Consider the following 27688-nt stretch of genomic DNA (forward strand, 5'->3'; position numbering starts at 1 on the left):
CGTTTATTTCCAATAGGCTGAGGCCTCTGTCTCTGTTTGAGCACAATTCCTTTCCAGTCTCCTCAAGTAAATCTTCCTTTGCTTGACCAAGTTAGAATCCATAGCGAAAAGCCTAAAAGTTTAACCGTGACTCGGCTCGAAAAATAACTATTTCATATTTATTTTTAATTTTTTTTCCATATAAATTCGTGGATATGTTCTGCAGATTTACACTAAATTTCGGGAAATATGCTTTGACCATAAGTGAACTCTTTCGTCCGATTGTCTCTTTGTGTACTTTTTCGTCTTAGTCAATAAGGAGTACGGCTGATTAAGGCTTAACACTACCTGATTGTGCGGGCTATTGTTTCCATATAGTAAGGGTTCCAAGGTTTCCCTCTTGATTTAGGTTACTTCCCACCTTCAGAGGCCGGAAATCGATTTTTCTTTTACTTAGCTAACCTGAATTCAAACATTCAACCTAACGTTTCTATAAAAAAAAATTTGAAATCTTTAAAAACACTCAAGATATTTAGAAAAAACATATTTTCAAGTAAAAGTTAACAAATCAGTAAGGTGTCATAATCTCGGACCTGCGCGAAATCCCTAAGGGAATTTCCGCGGCAGCCGCTCATGCTGGGACTCGTTTTTTCATGTTATTTCCATATTTTGTTTACACCGCGCACTTTACTTAATTCACACGTGGAAGCTCTTTGCTTCTGGAAAGACCTTTGTTTATGGAAAAACCAGAGACGGAAGAAATTCCTTGGTAAAAAAAGGGGAACAAAAGGCCCAAAGATGAAAGAAAAAGTACCATTCTATCAAGAAAATAGAAAATGTGAAAGCGACTAGTACTGGCGGAGCTACACGCTGGCGTCCAGATTTCGAACATAAAGGTCGCCGTCAAACCAAAATTTGCCAACCATAATGTTAAAAACGAGGTTTCCTTTTCTTTATGCAAGTACCAGCCTTGATACAAAAACTTTAAAAATCATCTCGAATCGTAATTATGATAGCTGGTTGTCGATTCAAGTCGTCCTTCTCAACGCCTTACTAAGCGATCGAGATTCAGAAAAACATGTCTGCAATGGGTCACTTTTCCCGGGAAATCTTAATCCATCGTCATTTACGCCAGGAGTTCCCCGTGTCCCATTGGTTTGCGGTTAATCTCCAGGCGTGGCGCGAGTTGTTTGCGAACCGTTTATAAGCTAAAATCTCTCATTTGATTTTGGGAGGAATACAACCACTTTGAACGGATTTATAGGGTATATAGATTTCACCGATTTTCGTCAGATTTCGCCAAAACATTCAAGGAATAATGACAAACAAACACATGTCGGGAAATTATGATATTTGAAATATTTGTCCTGTGGTGTCCATTTACGCAATACGCCTTGTTGTCTTGTGAGGAAGACAGTGAAGCCATTTTGCTCGTGCTACGGCGTTCGATACCCAATAAATTCAATAGAAGAACTTTCGGTCGTTTCACGCCTTACCGGCTCCTGACACTTCCATAGAAGAAAAGTCGCTTAAAGTATATTTTTATGGTAATCTGCAGTAAGTAAGCTTTCGTCTGATGTACAGTTTGCAAGGATTTTAGTGGAACTAGCGCACTTAGGAATGTTTTCCCGAAGGACCTCCGCGAAGGTGGGAAGTAAGCTTAAGTCTAAGTTTGCATGAAGTCAAGTTCTTATAAGACTTAAGTCCAAAATTTTGAATGTTCTGTTTTTGTGTCGGATTACGGAAGCTTTCATATCGTTTCTCGAAGTAGTGGTGTTTGAATACTTAGTCAGAGATTTTGAGTTGTTCAAGTCTACTTGATTGTTTTGTATTCTTGAAGATTCCAAGTCCTACAAGACCACACATGCAGTCATTTTTTCTCACTAGTGGGTAGCCCTTGGCTTTTTTTCAAGGCTAAATTCTTGTAAAATAACTCCCATGTGAGTGTTCACGTTTTCATTCTTCACCGACCTTGCTGTTATGCTCTTTTTTTCAGCTTTGGCAATCGAATATTAATTGTTTAATTCAAAGAATATTACCTTGTTGTTCAGTTTCGAGAGTCTCGTAAAAGCTTTGAGATTAGCGTTTGTTAACGAAGTTTTTAAAATCATCCTATGTCATTCGGCCCGGTGCCCACACATGTTTGCCGAAAGAGTATCCAATAATCAACAATTATGGCGTGTTCTAGAGATAGTAGCATGTACTTGGTGGCTTAGACGAGACATACCTACGACCTCGCCAGACTGCCAAGAATATCTTTTTAGTTGTTGTTGGCGGCTTTGGAATTCGATTAGTGGCAATGATTTTCCCCCATGTTGGGAATAATATTGTATTAACGACTAGGCAAACAATGGAGCTAGTGTCCCAAATTTGAATGCAGCTAATATGAGTTCTGAAGAGTCTATTTGACCACGTGGACCTGACTCAGGTTTGTAAAACCTGAGTATAGGGCTTCGTTGGAAACCTTAGTCGAGTCGAATGATGTAAACGGTCACAATTAGAAAAACGAACAAATAATTAAATATATTTGATATTTTCATTTAAGCTGGGTTGACTTTTAATTCTATAATGTGAAATCTGATAGGGGAAGCATGTTATGACAACTTCGTTGTTATGGGACACATGCAAGAAAGATATTTTATTACGGGCTCTCTTACACCATACATCTTCCGCTTAAAAAAAACGAGCATAACTTGGGACCATTTATTCACCAGACACGTGGTTTTTTTTTTGTGTGTGTTTGTCTCGGGCTAACGTTTTGTTTCTTATTTTCGTTTCGGAAGTCATTGGGACTTAATCTTTAAGATGCAGCCTCATTACGAGTCGCGATCTAATTAAATTACCATCAACGATAATTTTTTGGTCATGAATTCCTTCGGAGAGTATCATGTGCATGTGAAGGATCAATTGATGAATGCGAGAAAGTTCGAATGACGTGATGAATAAAAAACGTGAATAAGGTATATACATAATTACCGCTGCGACAGAGATGCAAACCAAGGATATGTTATGTTCATAAGTGAGGATAATGTACTGAGGTCGCAACTTGAACAAAGTTAAGCAGACAAGTTCATTTTATTATCCGATAGATATGCGGTTAAATTTATGTCATCAGTTTTCCACGGCGAGTACGGCCCACTTTTCACCGTGCAACTTGGAGAAAACACTCTCCAGGGCAAATCTCCAAAGGTGTCGTAGGCCAATCCCTACGTAGAATTTTCAAAAAGCGTCAGAATTAGATATAATGAGTTGTTCTGGTGATAAATCTATCATTCAATTCAGTGAGCTTCACAGACTCATCCACTTGTCATTTCACTCTTTAACGTTTTCATGAAAAAAAATTTAGCGACTAGCAAGTGAGCCCAAACAAGCTATAAGTAAATTCTGTACATTCTGTCTTTGTAAAAAGGAAGGAAGGAATGCATAATTGAACATCGTCGGTATCTTTCGTCGGGATCTTTCATGTTTGGAAGGTTGGAACGAGGGAGTCGGGCTTTCATTCAATTCCTACACGCTCTCTTCCCCATGTTAAATAGCATGAGGGCACAGACGTTGCAGAAAGCTTACCGGTAAATTCAAGCTAAACTCAGAAATATCTTTTGAACAAGTTTCTAAATATTTGGCACATTCCTAACATGCAACCCTAAAGCTTCCACTAAAATTAACAACCCTTATCATATCGGATTCCGTGATTAAAATACCTCAACGAAACGTAGGTTTTATCGACAATTTGTTAATGAGCTATCAGGTAGTCAGTCACTAATGTATCGGAGATAAACAGAAAGAAACTCAAACTTAACAGTGTAAAATATGAGAAAAAACTGGTCCTAGTACTCTCCTGAATGTGGGCGACCTTCCTGCATGGGGTCACCATGATATTCATGCATCCAAGCCCTACAATACCACCATGTTCACGCAATACCAACCAAGCATACCGTCGACGTTTGGTTGATGGTTTTGTAAACAAGTTGTATAAACTGATTTCCCAGATGAATTGAAAAGTAATATTCTAGGAGTACAGAGCAAAGGTTTCCTGTACCACAAATTACCGCATTTACGTGTTGGACGAAAACTTATAAGTCATCAAGATTTGTGGCCAACGAAATATTGACATGGGTTCTCTTGATAGCTTTGGCAAACAAATTATCTCTCGAAATAGGACGAATCTCCAGAGGCCTCAATTTAAGTTTATGGTTGTTTGGATTGTTCCAACGGATTTTATGAAGCTGATTGGAGATCACTCGGTCAAATTAAAAATATCTCAATGTGTTTTCGTCTCTGTGTTTACATTATAGATATCTATGATGAAATCTCTAGAGGAACAATCTCGCAAATATCGCTTTAATTTGCGTCATCTACTCTTTAACAAAACGATAATCAAAAAAACGTTAGAAATGTATTCACTTAAGCTCCAAGAGTTGCAACTTTACTCTCGTTGACAGAAGCTGTGGTGTCAACATTGTCTAGCTAACAGCTTCAAAGAACAGCGAGGAATGTTTCATCAATGCCATAAAAGAAATAGTTCCTTTACGTTCACAGGTAAAATTCTTCCCTCCCAGTAAGTTAGCCTTCACTTTTGTCTATAATAATCAACGTGGAAAACTGCTGAGAAACCAGGAGGAAGATCACCAAGTCCAGAAGGGCTGTGTGAAGAGAAAGAGAACTCAATGCAACAACGATTTCCTGTATAATTGCGTTGCGAACCCAATGAGCACTGTACATTACAAATAAAATTTATGCTGCGACTAAACAACATCCTGAAAAACTAAAGTTGAAATGCTGGTACGTTGGTTTGCTTCGACTCTTTAGAAAGTTTCGAACGGTGAAAATATACGTATTGTGTTGACAAATTTTTTAATGTGATTGGACAACAACAAGCATCCATTGACGAATAAAGACTTCTAGGAACAAAATAACGTTTGTTATCAGCCGTGGACTCATTCGTTACTTTGCGACTCTCGGGCGGCATAGACGATGATGACGATGACAGTGAACAATCAACACCTCACCAGGAGTGTGTAGCGCACATGGACCTTAAAGACGCATCACGTTTTTCGCAGTTCTAGCGAGACAGGTTGTCAACCAATGACAGTTGTCCGTCATTGTTACTCTTGGTGACCCTCATAAATATAAACTTGGATACCACGGATGCACTGTCACTTTGGGGCAAAATAACCAAAACGTATCCCTTGGATCAAACTCTTTGTCTGCAATTCGAGACGGTTGACAAAATTTCCAAGCTGTGGTAAAACAGAAAGTTGACCACATAAAACCACACCTGGATTCCTTGTTGAAACGTTTTTGGGTCGGCTTTTCTTAAGCTCCGACCTTTCAGCGCTTCATTGAATACAAGTCGCAGTTTATTCTAACGGTTCATACTCGGTCAAGCCCACGATGTAACTTCATCCAAGATGAAGGGGAAAATTCGGATGTTTCTTCGCCGGGTTTTGACTTTAGTGATCGTATTTTTCCAGCTTTCAGCAACACAAGGTTAGTAATCAATGTTTTGTTATTGATGGTCAGTTATTTAACAAAATCCACCGAGATAATACAAATTGCTTCCACTTCAAAATCGCACTGCATCTATGAAAATTTTACATATTTCCCCTTAAAGGCGTTCTCTCGGGTCTTTTGCCAACCATTACATCTTACGATTCTTTAGCAAACCAACATGAAAGCCACAAACCGTTCAAAGCACATTTTTTTTCGCTACTAAGCCATTATTGATTAAAGATACTGAAAACCAACAAAATGTGGCCAAAAGTCAATTCTGTTGTCTTTAGATCTCAAAGAATTAATATTTTAAATAACTTTCGATAGTGAATATTACTATTCATGCAGCCATCATGAACTAAAGGTCAGTTAGCAATGTATGTGGTGCTACCTTTATCCATAAGATGTGCTTTGGCTGTATATTTTGGTTCTCCACAACCGGAAGCGATCCTTCCTCTTTTGGTTTTGATAGTCACGCAGCTTTGTATCCTATGTGGGTAATGTTTTTTAAGACAACAAAAGCTACAAAATGTTACTTTCGCTTTTCTTATAGTTTGTCTCTCGATTATCCTCGTTATTTCTTTCTTTTCCGCGACTGTTTAGAATTAAAAGAGGATAAAAACTCTCTAACGAAGCACGCGAGTTAGATTTTTTTTAACCTTTTTTTTAGAATAATTCCTTTATCAAAGTCATTGTACGTAAGCATGTCTTGAAGTGTTGACATTTGGTTCTAGCGAAAGAAACGCTTATTGGAAAAGGGCAGACAGTTTTTGAAGACCAGACAATAAGCAAAAAAAATAAACTGGGAAATTTCATATGATTTAGTCAATAGTTGAAAATATGAGATCGGTTTTGTTGTTGTTTGAATATTTTCATGTTCATTTGATCGCTCATTTGTTTGCTTTTCTGATTATTTTTTCGTATTTGGTGGCATCTTTAAGGAATGTTCTGTTAAAAAATCTCTTTTTAGATTATTTACGTGGGATGGGTGCGAAGATAAGTTTCATCACGGGTATCCCAAGCTCCTTCTACGAGTACATCTGTACCATATGCTAATTACGTAACAGAATATTGCATTGGGAAAGAGGTTGCATTTAGAGACCGAAAACGTGCGGGATTTAACCCACGAGATAGCTAACCTTGTAAGAGTTACATAAAAAATTTATATTTAAAGTCAAGGAAAGTGAGACCGAAATAGACCGAAACAGCTCGCCAACAATCGACTCAAGAACCCCACCAGAATCAAAAGAATCAAACAACTAAGGGGAGGTCAGCTTTTTTTTTTTTTTTTTTTTTTTAAATTCCATTTACATCCCACATAAATGTTTGGATACCGAATAGGGCCTTTTGCCCATAGGTATACTGTTCTTGCATCTCTGCTTTTGCGCTATTACGACATACACCAAATGTACTTGTTAATCGAGCATAGCCTACCTGTGGTCGTTTTTGGAAGAAGTTCTCACATTTACCACTTTGGTATTAAAGGGAATGTCTATTCACAACTTTATTGGAACTCCTTGACTCTTTCTCTACCATGTACGATTATTATCTGCCATATTGGGGCAAACAGGTCAAACATGCGTGTCCTTAGCAGACAACGAAAAATAAACGGAATTCCTCGGTTTCCTTTTATGAGAAACATGCTAAGGCTAATGAAATGTTTGAGGCGCGTAAATTTGCCGACTTCAATAGGGTAAATGGAATATGCGATTTGGGAAAGCCTCCTCCAAGTTGTAAGCCAGTATTGTCTTATTTTTGAGTGCTTTGCACGATTGAAGAGTGGTCAATTGAGATCAGAGGGCAAGGATTTTGTTTGACTTGTCTTTACCTCGTGTTGGGCATATAAATACCCCATAGAGAGAGATATATATTCTTTCACTGATTTTAAGGTACCATTGTTCAAGAAGATATATGACATATGATTGCTTGTTGAGGAGACAGAATTGATAAATTAAACGAAACACTTTAGTACGATATCTCAATGGCTCAATTAATTCCGTAAAGGGAAACGGTTGTAATTAAATCTACACTTATCACGATCTATTGCGAAACAACAATTTAATGCCTGAGATCAATCGCTTTTAGTTCGGTTGTTGTTATGAACAGTGGCCAAGATTTATGAACACCTTCAATCACCCAAACATTCAACGATTCGGTTATCTTGAAACAAATTTTTCAAAGCCTTTTAGTTTTCATGAAATATAGCACCTTTTAAGGTAGTAATTCTGACCATCTGTGGGGATTAACACGAATATATTTTTTTTAATAATAAGGCGAAGACATTCCTGATTATTGAGTTTTTTAAACGATTAAAGTTCATTCGCTTTATTTTCAAGACAAAATTTTTATGTAGTCCATCTAGTAGTTTTTGTAATTATGCTCCTCAATTATTAGCTGCTCTTTTATCGCTGAATTTTTTCGTACAAAGAGGACTTGTAAATGAATAAATAAAATGGTAACCAATCAGTGCGCAAGAACCCCAAAGAATTTTCCAGAAAACTCGTCAGGAAAGCCACTCAAAAGAGAGCAATGCGGTTGTGCATTCATTACAGACCCGTAAAATAATTCTTTTAACTAGATTATGCTCATTTATTGGAAGGAGGTTGATCTGTTTGCCGACAGATTTGAGTAAAGTTGCCCTCTAAAAAAAATATTTACCAAATAAACGGAAACTGAAGAATTCTTCCCCTCTTGATCAGCTTCTCTCTGTTGACACGACATCTTCTGAGATTGCTTACTTAACCACAGATTGATTCAGTTAATCGGCTTAGATTTTTCTTGGCATGATTTGGGTTTCACCGAGACCAGATTCGCTGAACTGACATGCCAAAATTAAGGAAATTCGAGACAAAATGATTCTTCAAACTCCCACAAGATTTGAAAGTTTGTTAAAATTTCGCATCATCCTTCCTCCGTTCCTCTGGCTTAGGCGTTGTTTTTATCAGGGCGAGTAACATATCGCACATTCATCATCAAATATATTTGTTTGTTGTAGTTTGTGTCCATGTTAATTTTGGCCCGCCCAAAAGTCCCTGTCTTTCCCAGTTTAGGGATCCAAATCTTAAGAGGACATAACTGCTACCATGGAAAAAAAAAAGTGCGACAGTTCCACTTTTCGTGCAATTTTCCTAATTCTGCTCGGAAGCGGTCCGAAACGGAGAAAGCATGTCCTATTTGGAGAAGTCGGAAATGGGAGAGAGTTTATCACCGTTAATCCTGTTTACTGAGGTGATAAGCTTATGATGACCTAAACAAAAATAGTAACATGCTGAGGAATTGTCTTTTTTCTAAACATGTAGAATTTTTTGATCTATATTCATCCCATACTTTACAACTTCAAACTCGTTCAAGCTGTGTGATAGTCTAAGAATTTACGTGGTCATGATCAGTAATATTATCCGACTGAGAATTATTTTTCGACAACTTGACAAATCTGGAAATATCCAAAGGACCGTATTATTAAAGAATTCGAGCCTACCAGAAAAAAAGACTTGCACATTACCCATTGCGCTTTATTTTATTTTGTTTTTTAGACTGAATAGTTTATAGACGCTCTGTCAGAGTCACGGGAACACTGGCTCAAGGCGCTGAAATCTTCCTCAAATTCAATCTTTACGTAGTGTTTTCAGCACCATTTAGAATTGAAATTTTCTAATTACGCGTATCTATGTATCTGTGTTTTAGCTTTTCCATGTGTTTAAGTATCTACTTATTAGGAAGATTCTAGAACTGTTATTAGGGGGAGGCGGTATTTGCTAATCTAGGGCCTTTTTGTAAGACAACATTTGAATCGAAATAACACCAGGGACTCATGTTACTAAAATGTGTATGTTATCCCGTGACAGAGAACTTTCAGTTGTTCCTTGATAGGTTTCATGCATGAACGTTGGAAACGACTAAGCTTGAACATTGCTATTGTCTACTGAAATACATAAATGTCTCATACTGATGCAGAACATTATGAGGACACACAAAAGGGCACTGCTCATAAAGTGAACATAATGGCGTGAAACAGTAATGCTTTGGATGTGTTCATAAAAGAAGATCAAAGCAAAGATATAACTACAAGATCAATTTAAATGTATTAGCTCCCAAGATCAGCTAACACTTCCATGCGCTCCAAAGGCAGTTTAAGCATCATCGCAATAAATAGATAATTGAATTTGTATAAATAATCTTTTAGATTGGCGAAGGGCTAAAAAGTGGTTAATTTACATGATCAATTCAGCTGATAAAACCAAATTATGTACAATCAATAGAATGTACTGAACGACCTCAGAAGGAATTGGTTTTCATTGGTTTAATAGCTGTGAGAATCTATTTTAAGATGCAAAAGGAAAATTTAAAAAATTACTGAAAAGGGAAGCAGTTCCAATGATAGGAACAATAGCTTCACAGGCCAGACTGACCTCTCAACAGCTGTTTATCTAAGAAGCCTGCCCTCAGTTATGAGTTTGAGATAGAAATGCTAAACCCATTAACCTCACTTTAGATGCCGATTCTCACGATCTCTGTTGTGCACTCGAGATAGTAATCAGTTGTCGAAAGCATAAACTTAACTCCTGTGGAGTTCGCAGAGGAGTTTTTCCACAAATATTCGAAAATGTTGCAGGGGAATCGCCCACTATATTCAAAATGAAGCATCACCGTATCGAAAAAAAATTCTGTTCGAAGATTGGAAAATAAACGACTCATTTAGAAATTTACATTTTCAACGTAGATTTGATAACAGATAATGAAAGTAATGCTTTAACACCTGTCTTAATCTCGAACATATGGTGCATAAGCCTGAATTTTCCTAATAGTTTCTGACACCAAATCTATAGCTTCAGGGCCCATTTTTCTTGTCTATCTCAGACACACGCAGCTCATAAAAATCATTAGCCTTTTCGGTAGTAGGTTTAAGGACCAGCCCTAGGCGATTTCGGTTGATGCTTCGAATTCTAGAAGCACATCTGGCAGCAAAACGTTTGAATACCAGTTAATGAGAGAGTTAGAAGATAAAAGCATAGTCTCTGGTACATTCTAGAAGCTGTTGCACAAAAATTAAAGTTCACATTATCTCATTCCATCTCTGACCTTTACCAGTGTTTTTTTTCTTTTTAAGTTTAATGTCGTTCATCATGTAATACTTAACTATAATACGTGTTGCCGTCCTGAAAAGAATCCGTGACAAAATCTTTTTCTGCATGGTCATTAAACAACATTTTGCACTACGAACGAAAAACAGTGAAACAAATGTTTTAAGTGGGTTTATTTCAGAGTTGTTTCGGTTGCTTCAGTGGGGATTGATCAGTCCGTTTTTTGAGTTAGCTCATTTTGCTATTGTCGTTATTTTTGTGTTTTTGTTCTTGTTTTGCTTTCCGGAGGTGCAACGGATAGATTCCCTGCTCGTTAATAAGTCGTCGAGGAGAACCATTTGCATGCGTTTCTAATCTAATTTTTTTTCGTTTCACCTATGCGCATCGGACGTGCAGGTATCTGAGATTTCCAAAGGATCGGCTTTGTGCCTTTCGTCTCTTGACAGAGATATCGATTGCAAAGGCATGCCCGCAAGGTCTTTCGAGAAAACACGTTTAAACCGTACACTCCGTCACACCCCAGTAAAAAAAATTTCATACTGCTTATATTAAAACATTTGTAAGAACCGACATGAGGCGAAATGATCGAGCTCACATTATTTGCTCAGAAGCCCACCAACAATTACAAAAGGGAGAATAGTGAAAAACGCAATATGTTTTACTGTCTGAAAGTAACAGGAAAAAATCCCAAAAATCAAAATTAATTAAGCAAAGACAAAATCACCCGCTGATTCCTGTTTTTTTGATATGAATTAAGGTCTGGATTTCATAGCTCTTGCAATGGAAGCCAAGAAGGTCTTTCATGTTTTTTTCTTAGTATGAATTTTACACTGTCATCATCTCATTTTTTTTTTCTGATTGATTTTTCCCATACCTCCGTAATTAATATTCGTGTTATCTTTCTTGAAATTTAAACCAATAATTTACAATAGCCCTAACCCTTCAACTACCATGATTTCATAGGCAATTCTCCTTACTGTCTACCATGAAAATCATGTGATGTTAGTTTGGAGAATTTGGGATGGGATCAACCAATAATTTTCTAATTGATATTTTTCTTTACTCTCATTACTTGTCTGCTCGATATCGTACTGATAGTGTCAGGAGAAATTCTGTCTAGGTCAGTAGTGGGACTTAAAAGCTTCATCTTGATCTTGGAATGAATTCAAAGAATTTAGAAAATATTCGAGGCAATGAATGTTTCCCTAAATATCCGAATAGGCCAATAGAGTTCGTGTATGTACCAATGTGAAGTATTTATTTTCTAAGCAACTTGAAGCTTTGTTTCATTTAATTAACGTTCAAGCGAACGCTCGAACACCCGAGAGAGCATAAAAACCCAGCCCATAACTTGTATCGTTTCTGGGCCCCATAACTTAATTAAGTAACTTGGCAGACTCGAATAATTACTTTTCTTGAAGCAACCATCAGATCCTTTCAGACAAAACGTGATAGTTGTATATACCTCAACTCATAATGTTTCTACTCCTGTACATATCCCAAAACCTAAAAAAAAGGACTGCTCCTGGAATCCACGCAATTCGATGGAGAAGTTATCTTCCCCCGATTATCATAGATCTCAACTAATAGATTGTGACTTATGTGTGAACCATTTTTTGCATTATCAGTCACAGAAAGATGTAATTCTAATGCTGACATTGCCTTCTTGGTGGACTCCTCGGGAAGCATCTCCCGTGAAAACTACGAAAAAGTGAAAACATTTGTGTCAAACCTCGCTGCGAGCTTCAACATTTCTCCAGGGGGATCCCGTGTGGCTGTTGTTCTCTACAGTACAGGCGCAACAACTGCAATCAAGTTTGATGACTTCACAAGCGCAGACTCGTTTGAGAGAGCAGTGAAACTCCTAAAACATGAGCGCGGATTCACAAGGATAGATCTTGCTCTTCAAAGGGCCTATTACGACTTGTTCGGCAGACGAGGCAGTTCTCGGTATGAAGTACCAAAAATTGCCTTCCTCCTCACCGATGGAAAACAGACGGAAGACTCCCAAGCACTCTCTCTTGGAAAGATGGCCCGCCTTATCAAGGATCAAGGAGTGCGAATCGTTGCAATAGGAGTTGGAAAACAAGTCGAAACTCAAGAACTTATGACAATTGCAACTAACGAAAAGGACGTCATACAGGCAGACACATTTGACGACTTATTAGAAAAAGTGCAACCGATCGCCGAGAGTGCATGTGAAAGCTTTTTAGGTAACAGCCCTCTTTTCATTACTGAAAAATAATACCATAAGCTCGCAATGTAACTTGTATAGATTAAAGGACCTTTGATGCAGGCTCTGTCTTTCAAGATTGATTAAGACACGATGTTAAGGGCTTGGTCCCGAACATCTGCTAATCTGAGCACGACCTAATCCCCCATTCTAGTGGGCAAAGTGTGGGTCACATCGATAATCGTTATGCCGAGGGTATTACGCATTCCTTGTACTAAAAGGTATGCCGTTCAAGATAAAGAATATATCAATATATATATTGAAACTTTTTTGTTATTTCAGCTGTTCCTATTCCAGAGGAAATTGACGATGGTAAGTAAATAAAGTTCATGTTTTATACCAGAATAAATATTTACAATGGAACTCATTAAGTAGGGTACTGTTGTAATAGAAATGTCAACTTAACGAATTTTGGGAAAAAGAAAAAAACGTTTCCGAAAATTCACTCGTCATACTAGTAACGGAAATAATGCATCAGCACGAGATATCTGCATTCATGAAAACAATCCTGTCCTCGATTCGCAAATATGACTTCTCACCGAAAATTTAATCCCGCGAAATAAAACAATCAAATGAAAAAGTCTGCATGCGATTTATTTGTCATTTCCAACACACCTCTTTCATGCTGGCGAGCTTGATTCTCGTTCTTTCATTGGCATGATTGGAGGGGGGGTTACCGAAGTCCATTTTGTTGGGTACGTGCCGCTGGCCCCTACCCTATTGAAGCTTTTTCTGAGGCTAATTATAAACTTCATCTTAGACATTTTGGGTGAATGCAACAATCTTCCCATTGTTGAATCCCTACTTAACAGAATTTTCTTACTCTCAAAATACCGAAAATGTGCGACCCATTCTAGTAACTCTATTGAAGTTGCAACTCCATTATATTTAACCTAGTGGTGACAATGCGAATCCCTCCAGTGCAACATCAGCCTCTTTGTAGGAAGCCCCCCCTCCCTCCCCCCCCCCCCCCCAACGCTCATTTACGAAGAAGTATATTTTTAAAGAGGCACAATTCCGCAAAAGATTGTTTTGGGCAAGTTTATGTTACTATTTTGCTGAAGGTACTTTTCAGTGCCATCTGATGATGATACCTTCAATAATTTCTCGGTCAAAGCGTTTTTGGCATTCTGAATATATCTTATAAAACTGCTTAAAATCTGTCGGGATTCTTATTTTCCTGATCTGACTCGCAGCAGAACAAAAATACTAAACTGGTAGATAGTTCTTATGAGCATAATTTCCAGTTATATTCATCATGATCTTCTCTGACAGAATGCCAACCTGATGTAGACGTCGCTTTCCTGGTAGACTCATCCGGAAGCATTTCTTTTAGAAACTTCCGAAAGGTAAAAAATTTTGTCGTGGAACTGGCTTCAAAATTCGACATTTCCCCGGGAGGATCCCGTGCAGCTGTTGTGGTTTACAGTACAAGAGCAACCACGAGGATCAGGTTCACAGATCACTCTACCTATGGGTCGTTTGCAAATGCTGTGCGAAGCTTACGACATGAACGAGGTTATACCAGGATAGATCTTGCTCTTCAAAAGGCTCTTTTTGACGTGTTCAGTAGTCGAGGAAAACCCCGCTTTCTGGTGCCAAAAATCGCGTTCGTCCTCACAGACGGAGAACAGACAAGGGCTCCAAAGCAAATTCCTCTCGATAAGGTTTCTGACCTCCTCAAAAAGAGAGGAGTACGAATCATATCGATAGGAATTGGAAAACGTGTGAACAAGAACCAGCTTACAGTAATCGCCAGTAGCGAAAAGGATGTCGTGATAGCTGAGTCATTTGATGGGTTGGTATCCGAAGTGGAACCACTCTTTCAGAGCGCGTGTAAAGGGAATGAAGGTTGGTTCATTCTTGAATTAGTGCTTTTAACCTTTTAACTCCCACGATCTGATTGTTAATTCTCCCCTCTAGCCATTACACATCCCCTTTTTAATAACTTACAAGAATTTGGCGTTAGATCAAGAGAACAACCTCTACCTGATAACTTGAAGTATTCTCATTACCAGTTTGCTGTATATTGTATGGATATATAGGGAGAAGTTACATGTTAATCACCTCCCGGAGTTAAAGGGTTAAAACGAACATCTACTAAAAATCATGATACAATAATGTGCCGTTTTCTTCGTGGCTCTCCTCAAGAGTAAAAAAATTAGTTTGAACTGTCAAAACGTTGGAAAAAATTATTGTACGGACATTAATAGTGTTTGACTGGGCAAACCAGGGCTCCTTAAGATCATTGACCGTTAAAAGAGAAATGACCTTTTTTAGATGAAGGAACTTAATTGTCTTATGAATTGTTGTTTTTACACCACATGAAACTGATCTTTCCTATTTTCACAATACTGTTTGTAAAGTGAACAACTAACTCTTTTCAACACTATTCAATTTTAGAGCTTCCCCGCTGTGGAACGCAGGTAGATATCGCTTTTCTTGTGGACTCATCTGGAAGTATTTCGAGTACCAACTACCGAAGAGAGAAAGCCTTTATTAACGCAGTTGCCAAAAGCTTTGGAATATCCAAAGATAAGTCTCGAGCTGCCCTAGTGCTATTTAGCAACTCAGCGTCAACAAAGATACGATTTGAGGACCATTCAAGTACAGCGTCCTTTACAGCGGCCGTCGAAGCCCTTCGTCACGAGCGAGGCTTTACTCGCATCGACCGAGCCTTGGAGGTCGCCACTCGAGAGGTATTCCCAAATGCCCGAAAAGGTGTCTATCAGATTGCCATGGTAATAACAGATGGAAAACAAACCCAAATGGATGATACGAAAGATCTCAGGGAGGTGTCCAAACCGTTGCGAAAGGCCGGAGTAAGAGTATTGGCGCTTGGGGTTGGTTCTGGAGTCGATGAAAAAGAGCTACGACTTATAGTCGAGAGGGATGGAGATGTTTTACTTGCCAAATCTTTTACAGAACTGATCAGCAGAGTTGGAGCATTGATCAAATCTACGTGTAATCTAGCAGGTAAGAGCTTTTCTTACAGTAAAGATTTCATATACAGTTGAAAAATTGGGTGAATGGTAGAGATATATCGAGAAAGTGCAGCGTTCGAGACGAATGGCCTCAAGTTGTCACTAATGGCACATTGATGGATCCGTAGCATTTCAATCTTTGTAAACCGATTTTAAAATCGTCAGTATGAGCAAATAAGTTGAATTGTTAATTATATCATATTCATCACCCGGCAAAACATATTATCGAATTTTTTTTCTTCGTTCACAAATCCCTTAAATGTGTCAGCATTTTTTTACCATAGCAACCTGTTTTAATAGTTTCAGGCTTCTCTAAAAGTAAATGGTTTTCAGTCATCTTTCCCGTTTTGTTTCAATATCAGTGCGAGTTTGATTTCGTAGTTGAACTTCCCAACCTTAAGATCTCTTAGATATTGAGATCAGGATGATTTGGACTTACAAACAATGTTTGATCATGTAAATATGCCAGGTACAACAAGTATAATTATATGGGTTGACCAGGTCTCAATAGTCTCTAAGCTGACTTGTTGATGTAAAACTTTACGTGTGACATAATCAGCAATTGCATATTTTTCAACCATTTCAAATTTTTCAGGGAAGTCTAATGATACTTACGGAATTTCGAGAATCGTTCTAAAAAGCACGTAGGATAAACTCGCTAAACAGGCAGTTCCTTACCCGAAAATATTTCCCCCTCACGCCAAACTTTCTTTTTTCAGTTCCAGAGCCATGCGACATTTCTGCGGATTTGACTTTTATATTTGGATCAGGAGGCATTGGAGCGGGTAACTTCCTCAGACTAAAGACCGTTTTAAAAACAATCGCGACGAGCTTCGGCATTTCGTCAAAAAGGAGTCGTGCCTCCATCGTGACCTTTAGTGATTCGTCTGCTTCTGTGAGTGCATCGTTTGAATCTTTCACATCCACAAAGGAATTCCAGGACTCCCTATCCTCCTTAACATATAAAGATAAACGAGGTGATATCCGTCTGGCACTGAAACTTGCAGAGAAGACGGTGTTTCCAAAGGCAAGAAAGGGGGTGGCAAAAATCGCAGTGGTCGTCATTGATGGGAGAGAGAATAATAATGGACAATGGCAGGATTCTGTGTTGTCGTTGAGGAAGGCAGGTATCCGCGTGTTACTTTTGGGGATTGGCTCAGAAATAAAACGCGAATCCTTACGAAAACTTGTTGAAAAAGACGATGATCTCGTCATTAAGGATTCATTTATAACTCTGCTGAAGGATTCTGTTCAAGTGGCAAAGACCACGTGCTCTGCTGCTGGTAAGTACAGTTAATCTCTGTTAGTTGCATTTCACGTTTCCAAATAGTGCCAGGCAATATAACTCTACTAGGTAATTAAGTGTGAACAACTGAGTTGAAAACGTAAATTGGCCACCGTAAAGGGTAAAAAAGCTGACGTTTCGAGCGTTAGCCCTTCGTCAGAGCGATTGGAGGAATTGTGGGTTGTGTGTGGGTTTATATGCAGAAAGTGGAGCTACGCTATTGGTGGGAATATGTTGAATATTGGTGGGAATATGTTTATATGTGGGTTTATATGCAGAAAGTGGAGCTACGCTATTGGTGGGAATGTGTTGACGAGAAAACAGGAATAAATTAGTTGAATGAAAAGCGCTCGTTGATTCGGTGGGGATTGAGGGTGCCGATTTGGAAGATAAATTTTTGCACGTAAAGTGATCAGTGATCTTAATGGATCTATTGGGTCCCGATATTTTCTCTGCACATTGCCTCTGATTTTTCGGAAAAATCAGAGTCGTCACTACATAAACGACGAAGTCCGAATACAACAAGTAACTATGTGAATCTGTAAGTTTCTAGTAAACACTAGTGCATAAACCGTTGCCTTCAATTGAAATTTTGATGTCTAGAAAAGCCAAAGAAGTGTCGGAAATTTCCCAGGTATATTTAAGAGCCGGATGAAAGGAATTGACGGCGGTTATAAATTGAGTGAGCTTCTCTCTGGTAGAGGAGGTAGCGCCGATGCAATCGTCAATGTAACGGCCGTAGAGTTCAGGTTGTGGGGCGTGGTAGATACTTTCGATACACTGTTAAGGAACCTAGCTCTGAAACGCTACTCTGTTTGGCCGAACTAGTACTCACACTCAATTGCTTTTCATTCGGTGGTAACTACTACAAACAAACTAATGGCGTGGCCATGGGTACTAAAATGGGACCCAGCTACGCCAATCTTTTCGTAGGTTTATCGAACATCAATTTTTTAGTCAATACCAGTGCAGAGAAAATATCGGGACCCAATAGATCCATTAAGATCACTGATCACTTTACGTGCAAAAATTTATCTTCCAAATCGGCACCCTCAATCCCCACCGAATCAACGAGCGCTTTTCATTCAACTAATTTATTCCTGTTTTCTCGTCAACACATTCCCACCAATAGCGTAGCTCCACTTTCTGCATATAAACCCACATATAAACATATTCCCACCAATATTCAACATATTCCCACCAATAGCGTAGCTCCACTTTCTGCATATAAACCCACACACAACCCACAATTCCTCCAATCGCTCTGACGAAGGGCTAACGCTCGAAACGTCAGCTTTTTTACCCTTTACGGTGGCCAATTTACGTTTTCAACTCAGTTGTTCACACTAAATTACCTGCTATACTCTCCCACCGACGCAGCACCACAGTTTCTTTAGAAACTTACCCCAAATATAACTCTACTGGCATTGTCCCCCACAATTTATTTTTTGCACGTTATGTGGCAATTCATAGTGGTGGATCTGGGGGAGGGGTTCGGAGGGTCCGGCCTCTAAGAATCGCAGAAGGAAGAACCGGCCTCTAAGAATCGCAGAAGGAAGAAAAGCCGGCAGGGCAAGCGACAACCCCCCCCCCCCCTCCACCCTCCTTAGCTCAAGGTCTGGATCCGTCACTGATCCACGACACGTCACTCTTGGCGTATCACAAATTTTCTCAAATATGCAATATTTGGAGTTGTGATCCGTAAATTGAGGCGAATGAGTGCAAAATGAAAATCATCAGAACTTCCCTTCAACTTTGACTGAACATAGGTTTTGACCTCTTTCAAGAAACATATCTTCCAATTTGATTTAAGAGTTCAAATGAAATTCTAAGACCTTAGCGTTTGAAGTGATAAGAGTTTCTGATCGGCTCTTGACAAAGAAAAAACACTAGTACTGTTTATTCGCTAGCCAACCTGGTCGCCTTATTTTTTATAAAAATTCAATTTCTTTTTTGTTAGTTCCTCCGCCGTGCCAGTATCCAGCGGACATCCTTTTTATGATAGATTCCTCTAAGACTTTTGACGAGAAGGAATTTTTACAGCATAAAGCCTTCGTAGAGGTCATGGCAAAAAGTTTCGGAAATAATACTCGTTCTGCAGTTGTAACCTACGGAGAAAAACCTTCTATAAAATCAAACTTCGATGACTCTTTGAACATAACTTACTTTCTGAGCGTTGTTCAAAGTATAGTGAAAGACGACGTAAACGATAATCGACTAGACACAGCTATCAATATGGCCACAACTGACCTATTTCCAAAAGCACGACCTAGTGCGGCGAAGTTGGCAGTGGTCGTCACTGATGGAAGTCAAACAAGTGGACCAAATGCCTTGGAACTCCAGCAAGCTTTCGATGCTTCCGCTAAGGCAGGTGTTCGCACGGTTGCTTTAGGGATTGGCAAGGCCTTGAACGTGGAAGAGTGGCGCAGTCTTGTTCCGCGAAAAGAAGACTTCCTTCAAATTGAGAATTCTCAAGATATGACTTTAAAGATACGTGACATAGCAAAGCAAGTTTGCGCAGCAGCAGGTAACAAAATGTGAATAATATATTATCTGCCTTTCCAGGACGTAAATGCTTCCCATCCAAAACAAAATGACGAGGGAGGACTAACCTCCTCTTCCCCTCCCCTCATAGCCATCATGGAGTGCACAAAGACCGCAAAGCACCACAGTTGCAATACTGAAATATGACGTAAGAGCTTAGAGTGTCCAAGATGACGATTTAACTTTCCTTAACTGATGGCATGTGATAGTGTCGTCTTATCGTCTGGATGGGTGTAGTCCCGAGAAGGACTGTTGTCGGTAGTAGTGACTGACGTTACAACAAACTTAATTTAGCAGCTGTAGTTTTGTTTTTTCAATCAAAATTTTCTTGTTTAACACGTAGAGCCGATCGAGGAACCAACCTGTGGCTACGCTATGGATATCATCTTTCTTGTGGATTCTTCAGACAGAATCGGTATCGAAAACTACGACAAACAAAAATCTCTTGTAATATCCATCACAAGGAGTTTTGGGATCTCTCACAACACCAGTCGTGCGGCTGTAGTACGGTACAGTGACTCCGCATCTGCTTATTTCCCATTCGAAGATTCATCGAGTATCAATAAATTTGAAAGAGCTATTCATAGAATGTCTCTCCAAAAAGGTCCGCCAAGACTGGACAAAGCGTTTGATGTCGCCTTGGCAGACGTCCTTCCTCAAGCTAGAAGAGGAATACCTAAAATAGCATTTGTTGTGACGAACGGTAAGCAAAATTCTGGCGAGGATATGAAAGCTCTAGACGCAGCTTCTGAGCTGTTAAGGAGGGCAGGGGTCAAGGTGATCGCCCTGGGCGTTGGCACAGAAGTTGACCTTGAAGAGCTAAAGATCATTGTAGAAGATGAGGAAGAGCACATTGTGACAGCTGAATCTTATAGCGAATTGATTTTGAACAAGGAAAACATCAGTGAAAAGATATGCGAACAAGCAGGTTAGTGCAATTTCCCACGAGTCCTCAAAACATGTAGGCAATTTAACCTCCCAGAGAAAGCAGAAGTCAAACCAGCTCCTGAGAAGTTATTAAATTTAAACTTAACCCCACTATCTAAATAATAATAAAATATTTGTAGTTTGTTTACAAAAAGTCCTTTCAGAAAAGAAGTCTGAAAAAATTCAGATGCAAAAAAATTCTCCAAAAAAGCAAAAATATAAAGAAAAAAAGACCAGATAAAGGTGTTTATATTTGGAACATTACAGGTGATGAACTAAATCTCCTCATTCTCAAATAAGGAAAAAGCCTAAATCGGTTATTACTGAAGGTAATGACAAAAGATGTTTATGTTTACAAGACATTTTTTTCAGACCTTCTGTTGTTCAATACTAGAATATCTGATTCCTCTTTGTTCTATGATTTATCGAGTGTTTCCATAGCACCCTGTCTACCATTGAGTGAGGCTCCTCTGTCTCTTTATTACCCCATGGTCATTTCAGGTGAACAAATGCTTATGCTCATTTTTGGAAAATCTTATGTCGGTTCTGCTTTTTGAAATTAGTTAAGCACCTTTAAACTCTTTTGCCTCATCTTTACTTCTTCCTGTGCCCCCAAATACTATTTAGGCTAGATTTCTTAAGAGCTATGTACCTATGATGACTTTAGCTGCAACTAACCTGAGAAAACCAATTCGTAAGTTGTTAAGCCATCTCCTGGTCATCTAAATTTATTTTATTTCCACTTTTTGTAAATAGACTGCTCTCCTCAGTAAAATCTCTCATGTTCACTTTCATTGCCCTAACTGTGTATCAGTTGCATAACATAACATAATTTGTTTCTGAGACAATCACTGGCAAAATGTTTATGTACCTAAATTTCTATCCGGGGTAATTACAATCAACAACACAACATTTTTGATCAAAAAAAATTCATTGATTCATTCACTGATTGATGGAAATCAAGAAAGCTAATGATGCTCGCAGGCAAGCTGCCCGTTAAAGCCTGAATTTTCTCCAGGCTTCCTTTCCACAATTCCTCGATTCCGCTTTACTATAGCGCCCTCAGTTTTATCACATTGTAATATTATCACCGACCCCGATTCCCTAAGGATCCACGTTGAGAGTAATTTCACATAAATAACCTGACCATAGTGGCCGAGTATGAAGTCCTCGTCTCACGGTCAACACTAGCTTTTGCATCTCATTAATGTTTACCGTTTCTCATCGTCGCTTTTTCTGATCATTTCAAACCAAATTCACGTACATTATCATTGCAACTGAATTAACACAACACAAATCGAGTAAAGCTCGCTTTAATACCTCACGTTGTGACGCAGCTGCCTTCACACTGTTTTCCTTGTTCGGCCAGTTAGCGCTCGTAGAAACTACATCATCCCTCTTCAATCAAAGTGAACATGTCAAAAAAAGACTCTGCATAACTGAGGCACCCTCAAAAGGCATACTAATCGATAAGCAAATGATAACCAAAACAGACAGAAATTGAATTTCAATGGCGTAAGACAATTACGTCACACGCCTGCGCAAGCGTAACACAAAAAACAAAACAACTTACTGAAGGCTCAAGTCTTCCACAAAAACTTAGTCGAAGCCGTTTCAATTTCTCCTGTTCGCGCCAAGAATTGAAAGAAATTACTTTTCTCAGGTTAGTATGGAGCCTTTACAAAGTGTCCTAGAGTATCATTAAGCTCGCTATTGGACTAAATTCATGAACAAGTTCAACGAAACGAATTTGTTCCCTTTCGGAGTTACCTTATTTGGCCAACTCCGGAGGAGAGCTTTGTAAAATGTCTCCAGTGTCTCCAGGGAAAAACAAAACCACAATCTGAACTCTTAAAAGTTTTTATTCAATCTTCAGCTAAAAATATCTAAAAACTCATCCAGCCCTGGAGACTTAAAAAAATACTTACAATCAAAACCTGTTAGAGGTCGAGCGCTCGATGGAAGTGAACATCCGGGACTTCTCGTAAGATAATGACCAAAATACGAAACGGAACGTACAAGTTTGTCACCTTATTTTCAGAGTTTCCTTTCGTTGCGTGCAAATCGCATCCATTTGAACTTTGCACAATACTAGTCGCTCTCTCCAAATGGGTCATTTACATCGATACACCCTCCTAGCCTCCCAATTTGACAGATTGTTTTCACCTGAAGCCTGAGCTCGACAAAGGCAATTCACAATTGAATGGGACTTTCTCCTAGCAAGCCGGGCGGCCGTTTCACATGTTTTTCAATGGCCACAACTAGTCTGACATGTTGCCTTTCTTTCTCCTTAGCACCACCGCCGTGTAGCACTCCCGTGGATCTGGCATTTATCATCGATTCTTCGGGCAGCATTGGCCGCACAAACTACAAGAAACAGAAGAACTTTGTCAAGGAAGTGGCGAAGACTTTTGGCCTATCTCCAAACGGCAGCCGAGCGGCCATGGTTCTGTACAGTAACTCGGCCTCAGTGAAAGCTCGATTTGGCCAGTATTCGGACCCGAAGGAGTTCGGTGGAGCTGTAGACAGTCTGCCTTACGAGAGAGGATTGACACGAATCGACAAAGCACTGGACCTAACAGCCAAGGATATCTTCGCTCAAAGTAGGTCGGGCGTGCCCAAGATTGCAATGCTGATAACAGACGGTACCCAAACCGCAGCAGCCGACGCCAAAGGCCTAAAAGAGGCTTCCGAACCATTGAGACAGGCAGGTGTTCGTGTTCTAGCCGTAGGTGTTGGCAAGGGTGTGGACAGAGAAGAACTTCGACTGGTCACGGAGAGTGACGAGGATGTTGTGGTGGCGGCTGACTTCGAAGACCTGCTGTTGAAACTCAGCAACCTGACCAGCCAGGCTTGCCGACTTGCAGGTAAGCATCGTCAGAAATCTGTTCGTAGCACTTGTGGCCTCAGGGCTGCTGGGGCTTGATAAGCAGGGCAAATGAATATCAATTGAAGGATCGTAAGCAGCTTTTGTCCTTATCAGCCGGGTGTTCTTTTTGTGTGCGCTTGTTGCCGTCTGATCGTCGTCGTTGTTCTTGTTCTTGTTGTTGCTGTAGCTTTGGTCTTTGTATTGCTTATTTCTTCCCGTTTGCTTTGGCCTTTCTGTTTTTGCCTTGAATCATTTTATTTTATTTCATCTATTTATTTATTTTTTTTATTTTTTATTTTTTCCCCTTTTTGCTTTTGTTTCCTTTTAATTGGTCTTTCCATTAATGTTCAAAAAAACAAAAACAAAAACAGAAAAACCAACAACAAAAAAAATACTTACTATCAAAACCTGTTAGAGGTCGAGCGCTCGATGGAAGTGAACATCCGGGACTTCTCGTAAGATAATGACCAAAATACGAAACGGAACGTACAAGTTTGTCACCTTATTTTCAGAGTTTCCTTTCGTTGCGTGCAAATCGCATCCATTTGAACTTTGCACAATACTAGTCGCTCTCTCCAAATGGGTCATTTACATCGATACACCCTCCTAGCCTCCCAATTTGACAGATTGTTTTCACCTGAAGCCTGAGCTCGACAAAGGCAATTCACAATTGAATGGGACTTTCTCCTAGCAAGCCGGGCGGCCGTTTCACATGTTTTTCAATGGCCACAACTAGTCTGACATGTTGCCTTTCTTTCTCCTTAGCACCACCGCCGTGTAGCACTCCCGTGGATCTGGCATTTATCATCGATTCTTCGGGCAGCATTGGCCGCACAAACTACAAGAAACAGAAGAACTTTGTCAAGGAAGTGGCGAAGACTTTTGGCCTATCTCCAAACGGCAGCCGAGCGGCCATGGTTCTGTACAGTAACTCGGCCTCAGTGAAAGCTCGATTTGGCCAGTATTCGGACCCGAAGGAGTTCGGTGGAGCTGTAGACAGTCTGCCTTACGAGAGAGGATTGACACGAATCGACAAAGCACTGGACCTAACAGCCAAGGATATCTTCGCTCAAAGTAGGTCGGGCGTGCCCAAGATTGCAATGCTGATAACAGACGGTACCCAAACCGCAGCAGCCGACGCCAAAGGCCTAAAAGAGGCTTCCGAACCATTGAGACAGGCAGGTGTTCGTGTTCTAGCCGTAGGTGTTGGCAAGGGTGTGGACAGAGAAGAACTTCGACTGGTCACGGAGAGTGACGAGGATGTTGTGGTGGCGGCTGACTTCGAAGACCTGCTGTTGAAACTCAGCAACCTGACCAGCCAGGCTTGCCGACTTGCAGGTAAGCATCGTCAGAAATCTGTTCGTAGCACTTGTGGCCTCAGGGCTGCTGGGGCTTGATAAGCAGGGCAAATGAATATCAATTGAAGGATCGTAAGCAGCTTTTGTCCTTATCAGCCGGGTGTTCTTTTTGTGTGCGCTTGTTGCCGTCTGATCGTCGTCGTTGTTCTTGTTCTTGTTGTTGCTGTAGCTTTGGTCTTTGTATTGCTTATTTCTTCCCGTTTGCTTTGGCCTTTCTGTTTTTGCCTTGAATCATTTTATTTTATTTCATCTATTTATTTATTTTTTTTATTTTTTATTTTTTCCCCTTTTTGCTTTTGTTTCCTTTTAATTGGTCTTTCCATTAATGTTCAAAAAAACAAAAACAAAAACAGAAAAACCAACAACAAAAAAAATACTTACTATCAAAACCTGTTAGAGGTCGAGCGCTCGATGGAAGTGAACATCCGGGACTTCTCGTAAGATAATGACCAAAATACGAAACGGAACGTACAAGTTTGTCACCTTATTTTCAGAGTTTCCTTTCGTTGCGTGCAAATCGCATCCATTTGAACTTTGCACAATACTAGTCGCTCTCTCCAAATGGGTCATTTACATCGATACACCCTCCTAGCCTCCCAATTTGACAGATTGTTTTCACCTGAAGCCTGAGCTCGACAAAGGCAATTCACAATTGAATGGGACTTTCTCCTAGCAAGCCGGGCGGCCGTTTCACATGTTTTTCAATGGCCACAACTAGTCTGACATGTTGCCTTTCTTTCTCCTTAGCACCACCGCCGTGTAGCACTCCCGTGGATCTGGCATTTATCATCGATTCTTCGGGCAGCATTGGCCGCACAAACTACAAGAAACAGAAGAACTTTGTCAAGGAAGTGGCGAAGACTTTTGGCCTATCTCCAAACGGCAGCCGAGCGGCCATGGTTCTGTACAGTAACTCGGCCTCAGTGAAAGCTCGATTTGGCCAGTATTCGGACCCGAAGGAGTTCGGTGGAGCTGTAGACAGTCTGCCTTACGAGAGAGGATTGACACGAATCGACAAAGCACTGGACCTAACAGCCAAGGATATCTTCGCTCAAAGTAGGTCGGGCGTGCCCAAGATTGCAATGCTGATAACAGACGGTACCCAAACCGCAGCAGCCGACGCCAAAGGCCTAAAAGAGGCTTCCGAACCATTGAGACAGGCAGGTGTTCGTGTTCTAGCCGTAGGTGTTGGCAAGGGTGTGGACAGAGAAGAACTTCGACTGGTCACGGAGAGTGACGAGGATGTTGTGGTGGCGGCTGACTTCGAAGACCTGCTGTTGAAACTCAGCAACCTGACCAGCCAGGCTTGCCGACTTGCAGGTAAGCATCGTCAGAAATCTGTTCGTAGCACTTGTGGCCTCAGGGCTGCTGGGGCTTGATAAGCAGGGCAAATGAATATCAATTGAAGGATCGTAAGCAGCTTTTGTCCTTATCAGCCGGGTGTTCTTTTTGTGTGCGCTTGTTGCCGTCTGATCGTCGTCGTTGTTCTTGTTCTTGTTGTTGCTGTAGCTTTGGTCTTTGTATTGCTTATTTCTTCCCGTTTGCTTTGGCCTTTCTGTTTTTGCCTTGAATCATTTTATTTTATTTCATCTATTTATTTATTTTTTTTATTTTTTATTTTTTCCCCTTTTTGCTTTTGTTTCCTTTTAATTGGTCTTTCCATTAATGTTCAAAAAAACAAAAACAAAAACAGAAAAACCAACAACAAAAAAAATACTTACTATCAAAACCTGTTAGAGGTCGAGCGCTCGATGGAAGTGAACATCCGGGACTTCTCGTAAGATAATGACCAAAATACGAAACGGAACGTACAAGTTTGTCACCTTATTTTCAGAGTTTCCTTTCGTTGCGTGCAAATCGCATCCATTTGAACTTTGCACAATACTAGTCGCTCTCTCCAAATGGGTCATTTACATCGATACACCCTCCTAGCCTCCCAATTTGACAGATTGTTTTCACCTGAAGCCTGAGCTCGACAAAGGCAATTCACAATTGAATGGGACTTTCTCCTAGCAAGCCGGGCGGCCGTTTCACATGTTTTTCAATGGCCACAACTAGTCTGACATGTTGCCTTTCTTTCTCCTTAGCACCACCGCCGTGTAGCACTCCCGTGGATCTGGCATTTATCATCGATTCTTCGGGCAGCATTGGCCGCACAAACTACAAGAAACAGAAGAACTTTGTCAAGGAAGTGGCGAAGACTTTTGGCCTATCTCCAAACGGCAGCCGAGCGGCCATGGTTCTGTACAGTAACTCGGCCTCAGTGAAAGCTCGATTTGGCCAGTATTCGGACCCGAAGGAGTTCGGTGGAGCTGTAGACAGTCTGCCTTACGAGAGAGGATTGACACGAATCGACAAAGCACTGGACCTAACAGCCAAGGATATCTTCGCTCAAAGTAGGTCGGGCGTGCCCAAGATTGCAATGCTGATAACAGACGGTACCCAAACCGCAGCAGCCGACGCCAAAGGCCTAAAAGAGGCTTCCGAACCATTGAGACAGGCAGGTGTTCGTGTTCTAGCCGTAGGTGTTGGCAAGGGTGTGGACAGAGAAGAACTTCGACTGGTCACGGAGAGTGACGAGGATGTTGTGGTGGCGGCTGACTTCGAAGACCTGCTGTTGAAACTCAGCAACCTGACCAGCCAGGCTTGCCGACTTGCAGGTAAGCATCGTCAGAAATCTGTTCGTAGCACTTGTGGCCTCAGGGCTGCTGGGGCTTGATAAGCAGGGCAAATGAATATCAATTGAAGGATCGTAAGCAGCTTTTGTCCTTATCAGCCGGGTGTTCTTTTTGTGTGCGCTTGTTGCCGTCTGATCGTCGTCGTTGTTCTTGTTCTTGTTGTTGCTGTAGCTTTGGTCTTTGTATTGCTTATTTCTTCCCGTTTGCTTTGGCCTTTCTGTTTTTGCCTTGAATCATTTTATTTTATTTCATCTATT

General features: G+C 40.3%; 2 protein-coding genes across 2 annotated transcripts; both read left to right on the forward strand.

The window, feature by feature from the left end:
• Nucleotides 1-5137: 5137 nt before the first annotated feature.
• LOC113684574 (collagen alpha-6(VI) chain-like) lies at nt 5138-23452 on the forward strand. Its single transcript, XM_089183210.1, has 9 exons — nt 5138-5469; nt 12182-12766; nt 13069-13098; nt 14062-14637; nt 15190-15762; nt 16490-17053; nt 19016-19582; nt 19943-20527; nt 22821-23452. The coding sequence occupies exons 1-9, from the start codon at nt 5391-5393 to the stop codon at nt 23450-23452; spliced, it is 4191 nt and encodes a 1396-aa protein (XP_089039336.1). The 5' UTR covers nt 5138-5390.
• Nucleotides 23453-23674: 222 nt separating this feature from the next.
• Nucleotides 23675-27472, forward strand: LOC149039922 (vitrin-like). Its single transcript, XM_089183211.1, has 3 exons — nt 23675-24753; nt 26190-26292; nt 26841-27472. Exons 1-3 carry the CDS (start codon nt 24070-24072, stop codon nt 27470-27472), a joined length of 1419 nt encoding a protein of 472 aa, XP_089039337.1. The 5' UTR covers nt 23675-24069.
• Nucleotides 27473-27688: the final 216 nt, after the last annotated feature.

Source organism: Pocillopora damicornis, chromosome 9, assembly GCF_964200805.1.
Source record: "Pocillopora damicornis chromosome 9, jaPocDami1.2, whole genome shotgun sequence".
In the NCBI taxonomy this organism is placed as follows: domain Eukaryota; kingdom Metazoa; phylum Cnidaria; class Anthozoa; order Scleractinia; family Pocilloporidae; genus Pocillopora; species Pocillopora damicornis.